This window comes from Oncorhynchus gorbuscha, linkage group LG04, assembly GCF_021184085.1.
Source record: "Oncorhynchus gorbuscha isolate QuinsamMale2020 ecotype Even-year linkage group LG04, OgorEven_v1.0, whole genome shotgun sequence".
Lineage (NCBI taxonomy): Eukaryota > Metazoa > Chordata > Actinopteri > Salmoniformes > Salmonidae > Oncorhynchus > Oncorhynchus gorbuscha.
The window spans coordinates 28,229,566-28,250,771 of NC_060176.1; the positions used below are offsets into that span (position 1 = coordinate 28,229,566).

At 43.6% G+C, this 21,206-nt stretch overlaps 1 protein-coding gene across 3 annotated transcripts in view; it reads right to left on the minus strand.

Annotated features, from left to right (window-relative positions):
• LOC124033938 (tetraspanin-4-like) overlaps positions 1–21,206 on the minus strand; it is a 124,380-nt gene that overhangs the window by 72,398 nt on the left and 30,776 nt on the right. Inside the window, exon 2 of one of the 3 annotated variants that reach the window (XM_046346434.1) lies at positions 17,733–17,812. In XM_046346434.1, coding sequence (XP_046202390.1) covers positions 17,733–17,795 — 63 coding nt within the window. In that variant the 5' untranslated portion in view covers positions 17,796–17,812. Of the gene's footprint in view, positions 1–17,732; positions 19,398–21,206 lie in introns of those variants that run through there. The other 2 variants (XM_046346435.1, XM_046346433.1) reach the window with 2 other exon arrangements.

The following is a 21,206-nucleotide window of genomic DNA, read 5'->3' on the forward strand; positions in this document are numbered from 1 at the left end:
TCTGATTGACCTTTAGCCATGTCTTCAAGCATTTTGTGAAAGTGTGATATGTGGTGCAGTTATGTGCGTCTGATGGCAGTGTAGTCCAGACATGGGAAGCTCTCACAGAGAAAACAGATTTACTAAAGGTGCTTTTCCTTAAGGGAACTATACAGTCACCTCATGGCAGACCTTGTGGATCTGCTGCCATATGTTTGGGTTTTCTGTTTAACAAAAATACTGAGTGGAGGGGGAGCCAGGCCATTTAGGATCTGGAATACAAGACATGCATCGGTGTATTGCACAAGATATTCTCAACTCAGGAGCTCATGCTTTCTGAGGATGTAACAGTGATGATGGCTATTGGGCTTCCAATATCACTTTGAGAGCCTGTTTGTAGACAGATTGAATAGGTCTTAATGTTGTATACAAGCTTGGGCCCAACTGGTCAAGCAGTATGTTAAGTGTGGGAGTATCATAGACTTGAAGTACAGTTTTGCTACCTCTGCAGTCAAACAATTACGTTTAAATCGGAAATTAGCTAGGTTGAATTTGGTAATTTGAATTACCTTTTTCACATGCTTTTTAAAAGAGAGGTTGGAATCAAGTATGATGCCAAGGTTCTTAAAATCAGATACCACCTGGAGCTTCTCCCCTGACACAGACATCTGGCTGAGTAGCATCTGTTGCCCTCTTTGCGAAGAACATGCAAACAGTTTTTTTGACATTGAGATGCAAACACGAGTCACTGAGCCACTTTCTAAACTGGACCATTACAGTAGTGAGTTCTTATGCTTCAGGGGCATCAGGGGAAAAGTTTAACTTGGACACTTTTGTGATAAGAATCTCATGGTTAACAGTATCAAAAGCCTTCCTTAGGTCCAGAAATACAGCCCCAACAACGCCCCCTTTGTCAATCTCGGACTTCACATTTTCCAGAAGAAAGCAGTTGGCCGTTTCTGTGGAGTGTTTCGCTATGAAGCGTCATGTGAAGGGGCTGTTGTTGAGGTGGGCAATCAGTTGTTCTGCTACACACTTTGACAACCTTTGACACCACAGGTAGTATACTAATGGGCCTGTAGTTACTCACGTCAGCAGGGTCGCCTTATTTAAAGATGGCCGTTATTATTATAGCCGACTTCCATACCCTTGGAAACATCCCGAGACCAATAGATGCGTTGGTGACCTTCGTAATGGGGCCAATGAGTGACTCTTTGTAGTTTAAAAAAAAAGGTAGAGTCCAGCCCAAACACATCTTTGGCTTTAGAGTTCTTGAGTGAGCTAATCACCTTGTTCACCTTTGACTCAGGAACCTCCCTTATGACGAAGACAGGTTGAACATCATTTACTAGCACTGAGCCCAAGAAACCAGTGGAGGGGTTCTGTGTCAGTACCCTGAGAGTCAATAAAGTAGGAATTGAAGACCTTTGCCATTTCGACTGCATCCTGTGTTAGATTGTTATTCACCATGATTTCTAGTCTTTTTGCAGTGTTACTATGGTCTTTCCCTGTTAACTTTTTTAGATTCTCCCAGATCAATTTAGAATTTCCCTTTGCTTCACCAATTATGTTAATAAAAAAGTTTGCCTTGGCCTGTCCGATTTCTTTCATCATCTTATTTCTCAACATGGCAAACCTACGTATGTCATGCTTTAATTTGGATCTTAGGGCTATTTTAGAGCATCATCTCGTTCTTTCATCAATTTCCAGATTTCTCCATTTAGCCAAGGAAGAGTGCTCTTTTGGCCAGGTTTGGATTTTCTTTAGGAAACCATTTATTGTAGTCTGGATTGTGGATAGAAAACTTGACTATCAGCTTCCACGTCTGTATAGGACAAGGGATCATTCCAGTTAATTATTTTAATTGCGTTTTCAAAATAGCTTAATTCACTCTTAGGTATTCTTAGTTGATCCAGCTTTCTAACAGTAGACAGGTTAAACCTGCTCTTAGACAGCTTTCTGGCTATAAGTGTCAGATTATGATCAGATAGCCCAGTAACCATATTGAATGATATAGTCACTCTCTCCGGTTTATTACTGAACACCAAATCAATCTGTGTTTTAGAGCAACAAGTCACCTTGGTTGGCCCTTTAACGAGCTGTGTAAGGTCAAAAGTATTAGTGATCCGTTTGAGGGTTTTCCTACAAAACTTGTCTACATAATTCATGTTAAAATCTCCCATTAAGATTACCTCTTTCCCAAAGTCACATTCCCTAAGCATGTTATTAAACTGATTTTTAAAAAACACTTTTGGTGGAAGGTGGCCTATACATTCCAATAAGGGTAAAAGACATTTGGGGAGACAGTGTAACGTTCAGGCCAAAACATTCTAGTTCATTATCACATGACCACTCAATTTGTTTACATCGGATATGTTCTTCAATGTAAATCATCACACCCCCTCCTCTTCCTTCCATCCTGTCTCTCCTGAAAACATTGTAGCCAGGCACAATCAAAGCAGCATATGGATTGCGGTGGTACACCGCTCCTTCAGCAGTGCGGACGTGATATGGCGCAGCGTATGTAGAGTTCCACATAATTTTAATGAATAAAGTGAAACTTAGCAAAGGCAAAAACAAATACCAACATAGAAAAAACTAACTAGAACCCCACATAGAATATATAAACTAGACTAAACCCCTAGGTATGCCCTGACCTACTCTACCATAGAAAATAAAGGCTGTCTTTGGTCAGGACGTGACACCAAGGAGGTACATGCTGGATTTTGTCCATTACATGTCCATTACATGAAATAAAAATTCATTTCAAATTACAGGTTGTAATGCAACAAAATAAGATAAACGGCAAGGGTGTGAATACTTTTGCAAGAAACTGTATCTTGGCTTAATGGATTTCGCCTTTGAGTTGTCTCGCTGGAAATGCCTTACTCTTTCAAATGACTGCTCGATCCACAGAGCCCACACAATGTCTGCTATGTTAGGGATGCTGTGTTGCACGTGTAGCGCAACATTTTATGTGGCGTTACTACGTCATACCTACGTTATGTAGGTACAGTTGAAGTCGGAAGTTTACATACACCTTAGCCAAATACATTTAAACTCAGTTTTTCACAATTCCTGACATTTAATCTTAGTAAAAATTCCCTGTCAGTTAGGATCACCACTTTATTTTAAGAATGTGAAATGGCAGATTAATAGTAGAGAAGGATTTATTTCAGATTTATTTCTTCATCATCACATTCCCAGTGGGTCAGAAGTTTACATACACTCAGTATTTGGTAGCATTGACTTTAAATTGTTTAACTTGAGTCAAATGTTTTTGGGTAGCTTCCCACAATATGTTGGGTGAATTTTGGCCCATTCCTCCTGACAAAGCTGGTGTAACTGAGTCAGGTTTGTAGGCCTCCTTGCTTGCACACGGTTTTTCAGTGCTGCCCAAAAATGTTCTATAGGATTGAGGTCAGGGCTTTGTGATGGCCACTCCAGTACCTTGACTTTGTTCTCCTTAAGCAATTTTGCCACAACTTTTGAAGTATGTCATTGTCCATTTGAAAGAACCATTTAACTTCCTGCTTTAACGTCCTGAATGATGTCTTGAGATGTTGCTTCAATATATCCACCTAATTTTCCTGACATTTATTTTGTGAAGTGCACCAGTCCCTCCTGCCGCAAAGCACCCCCACAACATGGTGCTGCCACCCCTGTGCTTCACAGTTAGGATGATGTTCTTCGACTTGCAAGCCTCCCCCTTTTTCCTACAAACATTATGATGGTCATTTTGGGCAAACAGTTCTATTTTTGTTTCCTCAGACCAGAGGACATTTCTCCAAAAAGTACGATCTTTGTCCCCATGTACAGTTGCAAACCGTAGTCTGGCATTTTAATGGTGGTTTTGGAGCAGTGGCTTCTTCCTTGCTGAGCAGACTTTCAGGTTGTCGATTTCGGACTCATTTTACTGTATATTTAGTTACTTTTGTACCCGTTTCCTCCAGCATCTTCACAAGGTCCTTTGCCGTTATTCTGGGATTGATTTGGACTTTTCGCACCAAAGTACGTTCATCTCTAGGAGACAGAATGAGTCTCCCTCCTCAGCGGTATGATGGCTTCGTGGTCCCATGGTGTTTATGTTTGTGTACTATTGTTTGTACAGATGAACGAGGCACCTTCAGGCGCTTGGAAATTGCTCCCAAGGATGAACCAAACCTATGGAGGTCTACAATTTTTTTGCTACAATTTTTTTTTCTTTTGATTTTCCCATGATGTCAAGCAAAGAGGCACTGAGTTTGAAGTTAGACCTTGAAATACATCCACAGGTACACCTCCAATTGACTTAAATGATGTCAATTAGCCTATCGGAAGCTTCTAAAGCCATGACATAATTTTCTGGAATTTTCCAAGCTGTTTAAAGGCACAGTCAACTTAGTGTATGTAAACTTCTGACCCACTGGAATTGTGATACAGTGAATTATAACTGAAATAATCTGTCTGAAAACATTTGTTGGAAAAATTACTTGTGTCACGCACAAAAGTAGATGTCCTAACCGACTTGCCAAAACTATAGATTGTTAACAAGAAATGTGTTAACAAGAAATGTGTGAAGAGGTTGAAAAATGAGTTTTAATGACTCCAACCCAAGTGTATGTAAACTTCCGACTTCAACTGTATGCAGGGTAGCTTTGACATCGGTTTTTAACATCGGCGTTAAACTAGACATCGGGCCGATATCGATGTTGCCATTTTCAGCTATTATCTTCCGATCTGTTCACCAATATATTGTGCATCCCTAATATAGACAGGTGCGTGCCTTTCCAAATCATGTCCAATCAATTGAATTTACCACCGGTGGACTCCAATCAAGTTGTAGATACATCTTATGGAAGATCAATGGAAACAGGATGTACCTGAGCTCAATTTCAAGTCTCATAGCGAACAGTTGAATAATTATTTACATAAGGTATTTCTATTTTTAATACAGTTGCAAAAATGTTGAAAAACCTGTTATTGCTTTGTCATAAGGGGCTATTGTGTGTAGATTGATGAGGGAAAAAAACAATTAACAAAATGTGGAAAAAGTCAAGGGTTCTGAATACTTTCCGAATGCACTAACAGCATTCATGAGCTCTGTAAATTTTGTTCTGTGAATATTGATTCCTTTCTTTGCAATAACTTCAACAATACATCCCAGGTGATCTTCAGTGGCAAAGTTGGTTATTCCCTCTTGCAAATGTAGTGCCTGTGTCAAAAAATGCTCTTGCATTAGAAAATGGAGCAGCATTTCTCTTGTGTTACTCCGTTTGTGCATGACAAATAAGATATGTGAGCCCACCACCCCTTTCTGATTTGCAATACCTTGATTAAGCTTATCTGTCATCTCCTGGGATGGTCTGAATCCATTCCATTATACCCCATTCTCTTTCAGCCTTTGCATTATTTTTACCCATATTCTGCCCATTTACCTGGCATTCTGACAGTAGAATCGTGTCTAGACAGTAAGTTAGCATATCAAATCAGTTCCTCTGTCCTCACAGCTGAATTTAAACAATATCTATTGACGACTTTCCAAATTCTATATAATCCATCATTGATGATATACGATTGATAAAGTATGGTTACATTTAATTTGCTCTGTTGAACCTACAGTTTGGAATGACTTCGATAGCAACAGTGAACTTATTAAATGGAGATTTCAACAATAATTCTCACAATAGCACATTGGTTATAGTCAGTGAGAAATATCAAGCCTAAACAAGGCTGGGCTTGGATAAAAACATCGATGGGAGACCGAAGGAGCAAAAAACACTTGAGTCAAGATCACGGCGTCAAAATGCAAGCAGAGATCCACCGTTCAGATTTCTTAAAAACATGACTTTAAAAAATGTAAGCCTATGCAACATTAACCAATTAAAACAGTTCTGTAGCAATGAGGTTTGTGCAGTAGGCCCAATACATTATCACTACATATTGTCTATGCTTGAATTTGCCTGCCAATGTTGTTATTCTCAGGCCATTTTGAAATTATATATATTTTTCAATGGGATATGATCACACTGATAATAGTTCATTTGTTTCATTACTTGTGAGGCACAGCTAAGTGAGCATAATACATTTTTTTAAAGGGACAGTCTTCCAGCTGATGGCGAAACTCAAGTCGCACTGCATTATTTATGCCTCATGCACCAATTCATGTTACTCCTATGGCCAGAGAAAGTGAAACATTCCTTGATATTAAAAAAAGACACGAGCCGCTAATAAACAACGCAAGCTTATCGGAACACTTTGCTATACTCAGTCATTGCCACTGCAGTGCTGGTTTTAGCGTGTGGAAGAACATGCATTTTACAGCTTATAAAAAGGTATTGAACAAAGTGTTGACAGTGCTGAATAACAACTTAAAAATGAACTTACACATTAAACAGCCGCTCTCTCTAGTCATGGTTTCAAAAGTTTAGAAATTATACAGAATCAACGTTTTTGAGGCTTCGTTTTGCAGTCTATGGCTCAAGAAAGCTCATGTCTGCACAGTTATCTGATTGGCCAGCGGCAGGCCTATAGGTGCACTTGATTTGCTCTCTGGGCCTGCCGGGTAGGCAGAGTACTTCTTTCAGACACATGAAATGGTTCAAAATGGGAACACTTTGCCTTCCAGTGACCATACGTACATATCCCAGCCAGAAGCCATGGATTACAGGACACATCCGCATCAAGCTAAAGGCTAAAGCTACCGCTTTTTCAAGGAGCAGGACAATCATCCGGGCGCTTATAAGAAATCCCGCTATGCCCTCAGATGAACCATCAAACAAGCAAAGCGTCAATACACAATTAAGATTGAATCTTACTACTCCGGCTCGGACGCTCGTCAGATGTGGCAGTGCTTGAAAACTATTACAGACTACAAAAGGAAACCCAGCCGCTAGCTGCCCAGTGACGCAAGCTTACCAGACGATCTAATCGCTTCGAGGCAAACAACACTGAAGCATGCATGAGAACACCAGCTGTTCTGGGCGACTGTGTGATAACGCTCTCGGTAGCCGATGTGAGCAAGACCTTTAAACAGGTCAACAGTCACAAAGCTGCGGGGCCAGACCGATTAGCAGGACTTGTCCTGAAAGAATGCGCAGACCAACTGGCAAGTGTCTTCACTGACATTTTCAACCTGTCCCTGACAGAGTCTGTAATACCTACATGTTTCAAGAAGACCAGCATAGTCCGTGGGCCCAAGGAAGCGAATGAAACCTGCCTAAATGATTACCGCCCCGTAGCTACATCTGTAGTATAGGTAGACCGATTAATCGGAATGGCCAATTATGTAGGGCCGATTTCAAGGTATTTTTGGACACTGATTTGGCCGATTAGATTTATTATTATTTTTACACCTTTATTTAACTTTGCACATAGGTTAAGAACTTATTTGCAATGACGGTGTAAAGGGTGTCGTCGTCGGATGAGGAATAATCGGACAAAAACGCAGCGTGGTAAGTTTTAATATAATAAGTTTTCATACGTTTTATTAAACTGAACACTATAACAAAATAACAAAAGAGAATTAACGAAACCGAAACAGTCCCGTCAGGTGCAGAAAACACTAAACAGAAAATAACTACCCACAAAAACGCATGTGGGAAAAAGCTACCTAAGTATGGTTCCAAATCAGAGACACCGATAGACAGCTGTCCCTGATTGAGAAACATACAAAGAAATACAAAAACATAGAAAAAATAACATAGAATGCCCAGCCAAATCACACCCTGACCAAACCAAAATCCACAAGGAGCCTGCGTGGCAGGCTGACTACATGTTACGCGAAGGCAGCAAGAAGCCAAGGTAAGTTGCTAGCTAGCATTAAACTTTAAAAAAAAAAAATATCTTCACATTATCGAGGCCTCCCGGGTGGCGCAGTGGTTAAGGGCGCTGTAGTGCACCCCACGACCGGGAGGTCCGTGGGGCGACGCACAATTGGCCTAGCATCGTCCGGGTTAGAGAGGACTTGGCCGGTAGGGATATCCTTGTCTCATCGCGCACCAGCGACTCCTGTGGCGGGCCGGGCGCAGTGCACGCTAACCAAGGTTGCCAGGTGCACGGGGTTTCCTACGACACATTAGTGCGGCTGGCTTCCGGGATGGATGCGTGCTGTGTTAAGAAGCAGTGAGGTTTGGTTGGGTTGTGTATCGGAGGTCGCATGACTTTCAACCTTCGTCTCTCCCGAGCCCGTACGGGAGTTGTAGCGATGAGACAAGATAGTAGCTACTAACAATTGGATACCACGAAATTGGGGAGAAAAAGGGGTAAAATTCACACAAAAAATAATCATTATTTATTCACATTATCACTGAGTTAACGACACATGGTTGATGATATTACTAGTTTATCTAGCGTGTCCTGCGTTGCATATAATGGTTGCGGTGCCTGTTAATTTCTCATCGAATCACAGCCTACTTCGCCAAACGGGTGATGATTTAGCACTGTTGTTGCACCTAACCATAAACATCAATTAATATTAATGGTTGTACAGTCGTCTCAAATAAAACTGTGAAGGACCTCGGCGTTACTCTGGACCCTGATCTCTCTTTTGAAGAACATATCAAGACCATTTCGAGGACAGCTTTTTTCCATCTACGTAATATTGCAAAAATCAGAAACTTTCTGTCCAAAAATGATGCAGAAAAATGAATCCATGCTTTTGTCACTTCTAGGTTAGACTACTGCAATGCTCTACTTTCCGGCTACCCGGATAAATCACTAAATAAACTTCAGTTAGTGCTAAATACGGCTGCTAGAATCCTGACTAGAACCAAAAAATTTGATCATATTACTCCAGTGCTAGCCTCTCTACACTGGCTTCCTGTCAAAGCAAGGGCTGATTTCAAGGTTTACTGCTAACCTACAAAGCATTACATGGGCTTGGGGGGGGGGTTGTGCCGTGGCGGAGATCTTTGTGGGCTATACTCAGCCTTGTCTCAGGATGGTAAGTTGGTGGTTGAAGATATCCCTCTAGTGGTGTGGGGGCTGTGCTTTGGCAAAGTGGGTGGGGTTATATCCTTCCTGTTTGGCCCTGTCCGGGGGTGTCCTCGGATGGGGCCACAGTGTCTCCTAACCCCTCCTGTCTCAGCCTCCAGTATTTATGCTGCAGTAGTTTGTGTCGGGGGGCTAGGGTCAGTTTGTTATATCTGGAGTACTTCCCCTGTCCTATTCGGTGTCCTGTGTGAATCTAAATGTGTGTTCTATAATTCTCTCCTTCTTTCTTTCTTTCTCTCTCTCGGAGGACCTGAGCCCGAGGACCATGCCCCAGGACTACCTGACATGATGACTCCTTGCTGTCCCCAGTCCACCTGGCCATGCTGCTGCTCCAGTTTCAACTGTTCTGCCTTATTATTATTCGACCATGCTGGTCATTTATGAACATTTGAACATCTTGGCCATGTTCTGTTATAATCTCCACCCGGCACAGCCAGAAGAGGACTGGCCACCCCACATATGCTCTCTCTAATTCTCTCTTTCTTTCTCTCTCTCGGAGGACCTGAGCCCTAGGACCGTGCCCCAGGACTACCTAACATGATGACTCCTTGCTGTCCCCAGTCCACCTGACTGTGCTGCTGCTCCAGTTTCAACTGTTCTGCCTTATTATTATTCGACCATGCTGGTCATTTATGAACATTTGAACATCTTGGCCATGTTCTGTTATAATCTCCACCCGGCACAGCCAGAAGAGGACTGGCCACCCCACATAGCCTGGTTCCTCTCTAGGTTTTGGCCTTTCTAGGGAGTTTTTCCTAGCCACTGTGCTTCTACACCTGCATTGCTTGCTGTTTGGGGTTTTAGGCTGGGTTTCTGTACAGCACTTTGAGATATCAGCTGATGTACGAAGGGCTATATAGGAATATTGAAGACTCGTGTTAAAAGGAACCACCAGGTTTCATATGTTCTCATGTTCTGAGCAAGGAACTTAAACAACAGCAAAGGACCGTGTGAAGATGCTGGAGGATAACAGTAAAAACGTATCTATATCCACAGTAAAACAAGTCCTATATCGACATAACCTGAAAGGCCACTCAGCATGGAAGAAGCCACTGCTCCATAACCGCCATAAAAAGCCAGACTACAGTTTGCAATAACACATGGGGACAAATATGATAATTTTTGGAGAAATGTCTTCTGGTCTGATGAAACAAAAATAGAACTGTTTGGCCATAATGACCATCGTTATGTTTGGAGGAAAAAGGGAGGCTTGCAAGCCGAAGAACACGATCCCAACCGTGAAGCACGGGGGTGGCAGCATCATCAAATAAAATGTTATTTGCCACATACACATGGTTAGCAGATGTTAATGCAAGTGTAGCAAAATGCTTGTGCTTCTAGTTCCGACAATGCAGTAATAACCAACGAGTAGTCTAACCTAACAATTTCACAACAACTACCTTATACACACAAGTGTAAAGGGATGAAGAATATGTACATAAAAATAAATTAATGAGTGATGGTACAGAACGGCATAGGCAAGATGCAGTAGATGGTATCGAGTACAGTATATACATATGAGATGAGTAATGTAGGGTATGTAAACATTATATTAAGTGCCATTGTTTAAAGTGGCTAGTGATACATTTTTTACACCATTTTTTAAATTATTAAAGTGGCTGGAGTTGAGTCAGTATGTTGGCAGCAGCCACTCAATGTTAGTGGTGGCTGGTTAACAGTCTGATGGCCTTGAGATAGAAGCTGTTTTTCAGTCTCTCGGTCCCTGCTTTGATGCACCTGCACTGACCTCGCCTTCTGGATGATGATTATCCTTGATGATCTTTATGGCCATCCTGTGACATCGGGTGGTGTAGGTGTCCTGGAGGGCAGGTAGTTTGCACCCGGTGATGCGTTGTGCAGACCTCACTACCCTCTGGAGAGCCTTACGGTTGTGGGCGGAGCAGTTGACGTACCAAGCGGTGATACAGCCCGACAGGATGCCTTCAATTGTGCATCTGTAGAAGTTTGTGAGTGCTTTTGGTGACAAGCCAAATTTCTTCAGCCTACTGAGGTTGAAGAGGTGCTGCTGCGCCTTCTTCACCACGCTGTCTGTGTGGGTGGACCAATTCAGTTTGTCTGTGATGTGTACGCCGAGGAACTTAAAACTTACTACCCTCTCCACTACTGTCCCGTTGATGTGAATAGGGGGATGGCTCCCTCTGCTGTTGCCTGAAGTCCATGATCATCTCCTTTGTTTTGTTGACGTTGAGTGGGAGGATATTTTCCTGACACCACACTCCGAGGGCCCTCACCTCCTCCCTGTAGGCCGTCTCATCGTTGTTTGTAATCAGGCCTACCACTGTAGTGTCGTCCGCAAACTTGATGATAGAGTTGGAGGCGTGCATGACCACGTAGTCGTGGGTGAACAGGGAGTACAAGAGAGGGCTCAGAACACACCCTTGTGGGGATCAGCGGGGTGGAGATGTTGTTACCTACACTCCTCACCTGGAGGCGGCCCGTCAGGAAGTCCAGTACCCAGTTGCACAGGGCGGGTGAGCTTGATAACGAGTTTGTAGGGTACTATGGTGTTAAATGCTGAGCTGTAGTCGATGAGCAGCATTCTCACATAGGTATTCCCCTTGTCCAGATGGGTTAGGGCAGTGTGCAGTGTGGTTGCGTTGTCTGTGGATCTATTGGGGTGGTAAGCAAATTGGAGTGGGTCTAGGGTGTCAGGTAGGGTGGAGGTGATATGGTCCTTGACTAGTCTCTCAAAGCACTTCATGATGACGGAAGTGAGTGCTATGGGGAGGTAGTCGTTTAGCTCAGTTACCTTAGCTTTCTTGGGAACAGGAACAATGGTGGCCCTCTTGAAGCATGTAGGAACAACAGCCTGGGATAGGGATTGATTGAATATGTCCATAAACACACCAGCCAGCTGGTCTGCGCATGCTCTGAGGGCGCAGCTGGGAATGCTGTCTGGGCCTGCAGCCTTGCGGGGGTTAACATGTTTAAATGTTTTACTCACGGTGGCCGCAGCGAAGGAGAGTCCACAGGTTTTGGTAGCGGGCCGTGTCAGTGGCACTGTATTGTCCTCAATGCGAGCAAAGAAGTTGTTTAGTCTGTCTGGGAGCAAGACATCCTGGTCCGCGACGGGGCTGGTTTTCTTTTTGTAATCAGTGATTGACTGTAGACCCTGCCACATACCTTGTGCGGGAGCCGTTGAATTGCGACTCTACTTTGTCTCTATACTGACGCTTAGCTTGTTTGATTGCCTTGTGGAATCACAAGGCAATGAATACGCTGAATCACAGAATTAGCGTATTCATCAATGTTGTTTGACGCAATGCGGAAACATATCCCAATCCACGTGATCGAAGCAATCTTGAAGCGTGGAATCAGATTAGTCGGACCAGCGTTGAACAGACCTGAGCGCAGGAGCTTCCCGTTTTAGTTCCTGTCTATAGGCTGGAAGCAAGCAAATGGAGTCGTGGTCAGCTTTTCCGAAAGGAGGGCGGGGAGGGCCTTATATGCGTCGCGGAAGTTAGAATAACAATGATTCAGGGTTTTACCCAGCCCTGGTTACACAATCGATATGCTGATAGAATTTAGAGAGTCTTGTTTTCAGATGAGTTAAAATCCCCAGCTACAATGAATGCAGCCTCAGGATATGTGGTTTCCAGTTTACATAGTCAAATAAAGTTTGTTCAGGGCCATTGAGGTGTCTGCTTGGGGGGGGAATATATGCGGCTGTGATTATAATCGAAGAGAATTCTCTTGGTAGATAATGCATTCGACATTTTATTGTGAGGAATTCTTAGTCAGGTGAACAGAATGAGTTCCTGTATGTTGTTATGATCACACCACGTCTAGTTAATTAATCATAAGGCATACCCCCCCCCCCCCGCCCCCGCCCCTCTTCTTACCAGAAAGATGCTTGTTTCTGTCGGCGCAATTCGTGAAGAAACCAGTTGGCTGTACAGACTCCGATAGCATGTCTCGAGTGAGCCATGTTTCAGTGAAGCAAAGAACGTTACAGTCTCTGATGTCTCTCTGGAATCCTAACCTTGCTCGGAATTCATCAACCTTGTTGTCAAGAGACATATGGACATTGGCGAGTAGTATGCTCGGGAGCGGTGCGCGATGTGCCCGTCTCCGGAGCCTGATCAGAAGACCGCTTCGTCTGCCCCTTTTCATGTTGTGGGGGCGCTTTGCTGCAGGAGGGACTGGTGCACTTCACAAAAATGGATGGCATCAATAGGAAGCAAAATTATGTGGATATATTGAAGCAACATCTCAAGACATCAGTCAGGAAGTATAAACTTGGTCTGGGGGGAATGGACCTAGCCCTCACCCCCGATCCAACTGGTCCCAGAACAATTTAAAGGCAATGCTACCAAATACTAATTGAGTGTATATAAACTTCTGACCCACTGGGAATGTGATGAAAGAAAGAAATGCTGAAATAAATCACTACTATTACTCTGCCATTTCACATCCTTAAAATAAAGTGGTGATCCTAACTGACCTAAGACAGGGAATTTTTACTATGATTAAATGTCAGGAATTGTGAAAAACTGAGTTTAAATGTATTTGGCTAAGGTGTATGTAAACGTCCAACTTCAAATGTATATGCCTTAAATACCTCAAACCCCTGCACATCGACTCGATACTGGTACCCCTTGTACATAGGCAAATTATCGTCACTCATTGTGTATTTATTATTATGTGTTATTACTTTTCTATTATTTCTCTATTTTCCCTCTCTGCATTTTTGGGAAGAGCCTGTCAGTAGGCATTTTACTGTTAGTCTCCACTTGTTGTTTACAAAGCATGTGACAAATCAAATTTAATGACAACACCAAGCAGCCATTGCAAATGTGCCCATGAGTTGACCAGTCAATTTGCCAGAGTTAAGTTCCAAGCCTGTTTTATTCATTCTGGTTTCTATGCCTATGAGATACCGGAAAGAATACACCTGTGAAGTGGAGAATGGTGCTCTTCCAGGTGGTCTACATAGCAGTCACACTGCATGCAGTCACCAATTATTGCATGACATGTTACTGATGGCGTTCCACAACATCACACTGCCATCATTCGGCTAGCTAAAGTTAGTTGCAAAGTTAGGCTGAAAGGTTTTGCCACCAGCTCCTCCTTGGTTGGTTTTTCAACCGGGTGAGCACTGATGCTGCCCTGTGATAAGCAGTGCCCACTTTGTCAAAGGCATGGGTGCAAAATACTTAGCATGTCCATTCCAGTGTCTCCTGACCCCTCCTGTCTCAGCCTCCAGTATTTATGCTGCAGTAGTTTGTGTCGGGGGCTAGGGTCAGTTTGTTATATCTGGAGTACTTCTACTGTCCTATTCTGTGTCCTGTGTGAATTTAAGTGTGCTCTCTCTAATCCTCTTTCTCTCTCTCTCGGAGGACCTGAGCCCTAGGACCATGCCTCAGGACTACCTAACATGATGACTCCTTGCTGTCCCCAGTCCACCTGGCCGTGCTGCTGCTCCAGTTTCAACTGTTCTGCCTTATTGTTATTGGACCATGCTGGTCATTTATGAACATTTTAACATCTTGGCCATGTTCTGTTATAATCTCCACCTGGCACAGCCAGAGGAGGACTGGCCACCCCACATAGCCTGGTTCCTCTCTAGGTTTCTTCCTAGGTTTTGGCCTTTCTAGGGAGTTTTTCCTAGCCACCGTGCTTCTACACCTGCATTGCTTGCGGTTTGGGATTTTAGGCTGGGTTTCTGTACAGCACTTTGAGATATCAGCTGATGTACCAGGGGCTATATAAATAAATAGCGCGCCTCCAGGGTGCTGATGGAGAGATGAATCACTGCAGCGCTCCACAAACGTCCCGCCCAAAAAATATATCTAAACTCAGCAAAAAAAAGAAACTTCCCTTTTTCAGGACCCCGTCTTTCAAAGATAATTCGTAAAAATCCAAATAGCTTCACAGATCTTCATTGTAAAGGGTTTAAACTCTGTTTCCCATGCTTGTTCAATGAACCATAAACAATTCATGAATATGTACCTGTGGAGCGGTAGTTAAGACACTAACAGCTTACAGACGGTAGGCAATTAAGGTCACAGTTATGAAAATGTAGGACACTAAAGAGGCCTTTCTATTGACTATAAAAACACCAAAAGAAAGATGCCCAGGGTCCCTGCTCATCCGTGTGAACGTGTCTTAGGCATGCTGCAAGGAGGCATGAGGACTGCAGATGTGGCAAGGGCAATAAATTGCAATGTCCATACTGTGAGACCCCTAAGACAGTGCTACAGGACGGACAGCTGCAGTGGCAGACCATATGTAACAACAACTGCACAGGATCGGTACACACGAACATCACACCTGCGGGATAGGTACAGGATGGCAACAACAACTGCCACCAGGAACGCACAATCCCTCCATCAGTGCTCAGACTGTCTGCAATAGGCTGAGAGAGGCTGGACTGAGGGCTTGTAGGCCTGTTGTAAGGCAGGTCCTCACTAGACATCAACGGCAACAACGTTGTCTATGGGCACAAACCCAACATCGCTGGACCAAACAGAACTGTCAAAAAGTGCTCTTCACTGACGAGTCGCAGTTATGTCTCACCACGGGTGATGGTCGGATTCACGTTTATTGACAAAGGAATGAGTGTTACACCGAGGCCTGTACTCTGGAGCGGGATCGATTTGGAGGTGGAGGGTCCGTCATGGTCTGGGGCATGTGTCACAGCATCATCGGACTGAGCAGGTATTCTCAAAGCTGTGCGTTACAGGGAAAACATTCTCCTCCATCATGTGGTACTCTTCCTGCAGGCTCATCCTCCAGCATGACAATGCCACCAGCCATACTGCTCGTTCTGTGCCAGATTTCCTGCAAGACAGGAATGTCAGTGTTCTGCCACGGCCAGCGAAGAGCCCGGATCTCAATCCCATTGAGCACATCTGGGACCTGTTGGATTGGAGGGTGAGGGCTAGGGTCATTCCCCCCAGAAATGTCTGGGAACTTTCAGGTGCCTTGGTGGAAGAGTGTAATGTAATGTAACAACTTACAGCAAGAACTGGCAAATCTGGTGCAATCCACGAGGAGGAGATGCACTGCAGCACTTAATGCAGCTGGTGGCCACACCAGATACTGACTGTCACTTTTGATTTTGACCTCCCCTTTATTCAGGGACACATTATTCCATTTGTTAGTCGCATGTCTGTTGTTCAATCTTATGTTCATACAAATATTTACGCATGTTAAGTTTGCTGAAAATAAACGCAGTTGACAGTGAGAGGACATTACATTTTTTGCTGAGTTTATAATAAATCATGTAGCAGATGTAAGATAGGTGAGTTTTCTGTAGCCTACAGGCTGGACATAAAATGTATGACAATGTAAGATGGACACTTTTTACATCATGCAGGTTTTTCTGATCAAATAGCCAAACCTAAATGACACCCAATCATATAAAAACTGCACCGTCATGTTAGCAAACAACATGTCCTAAAAACAGGACAGATCAAAGTAAAATGGTCAATACGGAATGGACAATCACAAGTGTTGTCCAGGAGTTTCATCCCATTGTCATGATCAGTGGTTTCAAGTTTTTATTCGTACATTTTTGACAAACTGATCATAGCTTAAATAGCCAAATTGATTAGTTACAGGAATCCGGACTAAAAAAAGCCAAATGTAACGGTCTGTTTAACAAAATGGTGGGCCTACCACATGGATAGGCATCTGAAGGCTCCTCAGAGGAGGAAGGGGAGGGCCATCCTCTTCAGTGAATTTCAGAAAATAAATGGGCCTAGGCCTATACAACATAAAATATTACAGGCTGATTAGTTGTATTGATGATGGCACAAAATGTTTACATTTAGGTAATTTAGCAGACATTCTTATGCAGGGCGACAGATAAAATTAAGTGCACCAAACATTCCTGTCATTTAGCTCCAGACATTTAAACGGGCAACTATTTCCAATTGAAGAGCTCTGCCTGTTTCATCTTATAAGAAGCATAAATATCTTAACGCTGTCTGAAGAGGTAAAAAGCATACCCCATAACAAGTGATCATTTTGTTTGCCAGCATGTATTGCCCATGACACCCCCCCCCCCCCACACAGCTGCTAATCACAAATACATTGACCCCTTTCTGGCAGCAGGTTATAGCAGATTTATTTTTTAAAGGGTCTGGAGGTCACTGGCTCCCAGGAAGGAGTGGGCCTTGGCAGTGATTGCTTTCCAATGTACAATACCTAATTTTATTACAAAAGAGGACAAGCGCGTTCAATTGGTCAAAGGGGACCATAGAATCAGGATGCTATAGAGACCCCAATTCCCAGAGCATGCAGAGAAAAGGATAAAGGAAGGTCATGAAGGGTGAGTATAGATAGAATGCCAAAGAAGAGATAGACATCTGTGAATTTGAAGCTTAACGGTCACGTTTGACAAGCCGTGCAGGCGTCAAAAGTGTGGTGAGGGGACGGATGCTATCGCCGTGAGACAGACACAATCAAACAGACACAGTCAAGAGCCCACAAGTGTAAAAAGAGTAAGAGATAACCACTTTTGCAAAAGAGTAAGATAGATGTGATAATGAATTAGAGTGCAAATATTTCAATAAAGTGATACCCGCGATACAAACAGGTTTGCGCATGCACAGGCTGAACACAAACAGGCAGAAATATACCCACATAGAAATACAGAAACTGAACTTAATGAAGCACACCCACACAATCACTCATATAACACCCAGACAGACAGAGACAAAGACAGACAGACAGACCTCACCAAGACTTGCCACATCTCAAAACATCCCCACCACACACACACACTCCAAATGCCAAAAAGCTGGACTCACCCAGAAGAGAAGGTTGAAGAAGACCATACCGTAGCGCAGGCTCCTCATGCAGCCCTCAGCCATCCTGCAGCGCCGCAGCTCTAGGAGGAAGATGAAGGAGAGGTCCAGGTAAAACACCACATACTTCTTCCCCTGCGAGGTGGTGTAGCGGCCTTTAGCCGCCTGCGGACCTGGCGCTGTGTGGAAGCCGAATGCAAAGGGCGGACGTTTATACTCGTACTCGCCACTGTAGCTGTGGAAACCAGAGTTGAAGGGTGGCGTCTCGGGCTTGCTGTCCAGTGAGGGACTGCGCCGGTACGGCGTCTCGTCCGTGCTCGACCGCCTCATGGACCAACCAGAGGTGAGACGCTAGCAACAGCCAAAGTTTTATTTCAACCCCCTCAAGAGCTTCAAGAGGTCTTTGAGAGCACACACAAAAAAAGTCACTTAAGACCTAAACAGAGACAAAGTACAAATAGCGTGTCCTCAGGGGACAAATGTGCATAGTTGTGGTGCCAGTAATGTGGAATAGCACCTGTTCCCAATAGTTTCTAAGCAAACCAGCCTACAGTGTTATCACCACAGAAACTGAAGCGTGATTAGGCATGCAGTCCAACTGTGCCCCTGCAGTGATAGACCAGCTAAGATTAAAACACATCACCTCAAATTCGTCTGTGAACGATGTCTTGTCATCTGTGGTTATCCAGAGTGCCTTCATTCGTAATCCTACACATGTATATTCCCGTTTTAACGTTGCTTAATCCTACAACACCTGTTCATTATATGTCCCTTTCCTGAATCCCACAACTACACTTGTCTATCACAAAGAAGCTCTAGTTTTTCCAATTCCTGCTAATCTCAGGTGAATCGGACACACATGATTGCAAGAGCGCTTTGGCACTTCCAGAACTGCTCTCATCTGATCGGTTGGCTGAGTGACACGTCACACCTGGTGCCATTAGAAATTCCGGAGCAGGTGCGCTCTGGCAGAGAAAACAGTCACTCTTGACAACAACAACAGGGCTTTAGCCAATCAGTCTCTTTTACACCAGAACCACTTCTCCATTAAGACCGCACGCTGGTACTACATCCAGTTGGAATTGATTCTGAATGTTCAGCAGTGTCCATTGTCTTGGCTCCACTTTCCCTCACATGCAGAAAAGTTAAAAGGAGAGAAGATGTGCAGACCAAGAGACAACGCTGAGGTGAATGCGTGGGGATGAGTGAAAGGAAAAGATACGTGAGAAAAGGATAGGTAACTGAAATGAGGAGAGAATTCATTGGTTTCCTTTAGGTGAGCGCTCTAACACTTCCCTTGCCTGGTTTTCCTGTTCGTCCTGGTTCGTTCTCTCTTTCTCCTCTCTAACTCCCCCTTTCTGCTTTTCCTCTGTTCCCCTTCCCGCAGCTGCTGTTTCGCAGGTCTACCTGCTACTTGCCTCACTCCTTCTTCACCTCTGTCTCCCTCCCTTTCTGTATATCAGTTTCACAGTCCAGCCAGTAGAGCTTTGCATTCAGGTTCCCTCTCCTCTTCTCTCCCTCCCTTCTGTGCACCCCTTTTGTTTGTTTTCTCCTCTTCCTCTCTAGGTGGGTAACTAGAGTGAAGTATCTGCCAGGGTCATTTCCAGAAGAAGAGAGAGAGACACCTTCCTTGGATGAGGGAAGAAGAAAAAAAAGACTGCAGTGTTATAGCAACCGTCCAGCTCCATCTCGCTCTCCCTCCCACCCTCCTCCCTCCCTCCCTCTCTTTCTCTCGCTTACAGTCTCATTCACTCACACTATTTCAGCACTCCCCCTCTACTCCTTGGTAACTGTCCTCAAATCCTGACAGTGAGATGGGTTGGAGCAGTCATTCACAGCCTATAGCCACACCCTACTACAGAGCTGAGCCAATCCGCTTCCTGCGTCCCATCCTCCCTCGCACCACACACTGTTCCTCCCTCTCCCTCGCTCTCTCTCTCTGACATACAAACACGTGAGCATCAACCCCACACAAAAGAGGACCTGCTCCTTGGTTAACATACTAGAAAGATGCTAGTTCTCCATCTCCCTTTCTCTCTCCCTCCCTAACCTCTCTCGCCATCTCATTCCACATTCTAAGGTTGTTCTCTCACTCGAACCTACGCTCTATAGATGCTTGACTACAGTCATGTTTTCTACCTCTATCCCCCCGACAGGAACAAACATACCCACACATTGCAGCTAGAATCCCATGCTGCAAGCAACTCTCCCTAGATATACATATGCTATAAACAAAATAACACGCTCCGCAACTCTGTGACCATCTGGTTCAAAACAATGAATGGTAACGAAGGTTTCAACAAGGCTTGAACAACAAAAAAGGTCAACTATGATTGAACTTGTATTTTTCCCCCTCGCCAAGATGCCAGTAGTAGAATATTGAACTTTCAGTTTGTTCTTAGATGCATGTACATGTTAGGCTTATGGGTAACTCAATGCCTTGCAGTCTATCATTGTTTATTGCTTGCTAATTATGTTTGGTAATTGTGTGGACCATCTAAAAACAGCATTTGCATTGATATTAAATTAAATCCTATACTATATAATATACCTATTCAAAATCGTTTCCCCATGTACCTCACATATTGCTGAACATACAAAATAAGGAATGTAGCACAGTTCCCTGTAGATATGCGTATCAGCACATCAGGCTTACAGCATAATCTCTCTTCTATAGGCTTAGAGAACCATGCCTGGTAGCCCCATTTTAAAGAAAAAAAACAAGCAATGATAAACTACATTATGACAATTTAACGATTCATTAAAATAGCAGTGGAGGCTGGTCCAGGTAGGAAGGAGGAAACGGACCTCTTGTGAATTTGGGAAAAATACATCAAACATATTCAGACAACAATATGGATCATTTACTGCAAATACTATACACACAGACACAGGGCTCAGCAGGTTGTGAAATGCATTATACGTACAAAGCCACCTTCAATAAACAGACAAAGTGACCAAGAAATACAATAGTCTTAAAGTAGGGGAGAAGACGGAGGCTACATTCTAATGTAGTCATCATAGGCTAGCAGACCCCCTACGTCCAAGACAAGGACTCTTAATAGAGGAGGAGGAGGAGTCCATACCACTGGGACGTGACATTCATATTTTGTCAAGTGAACTAATGATAATGGTTGTGGAGTGACATCAATACTTTCATGCCGAGAACAAGTCAATGTCAATGATCAACGTTTGAATATTGATCGCAGGACTGTCTCAATAGGATGTAGAGCAGTGGTTCCAAACTGTGGGTCCAAAATATTCCTTAAATGTCAACATTTTCAAGCAAAGATTCATTTATTTTCCTACATTTTCTATTTCCATTGCCTGGGTTTTTCAGCTGCACAAAAAAATTGAAAATATGTATTGTGTTTTATTTTGGAAGGGGACAGGGGAAAATGTGGAGGATCAGTACAATTACCAGATATCAAACACTGTGCAATCCCAGTAACAGAAACCAAGAGAAAAACAACGGTG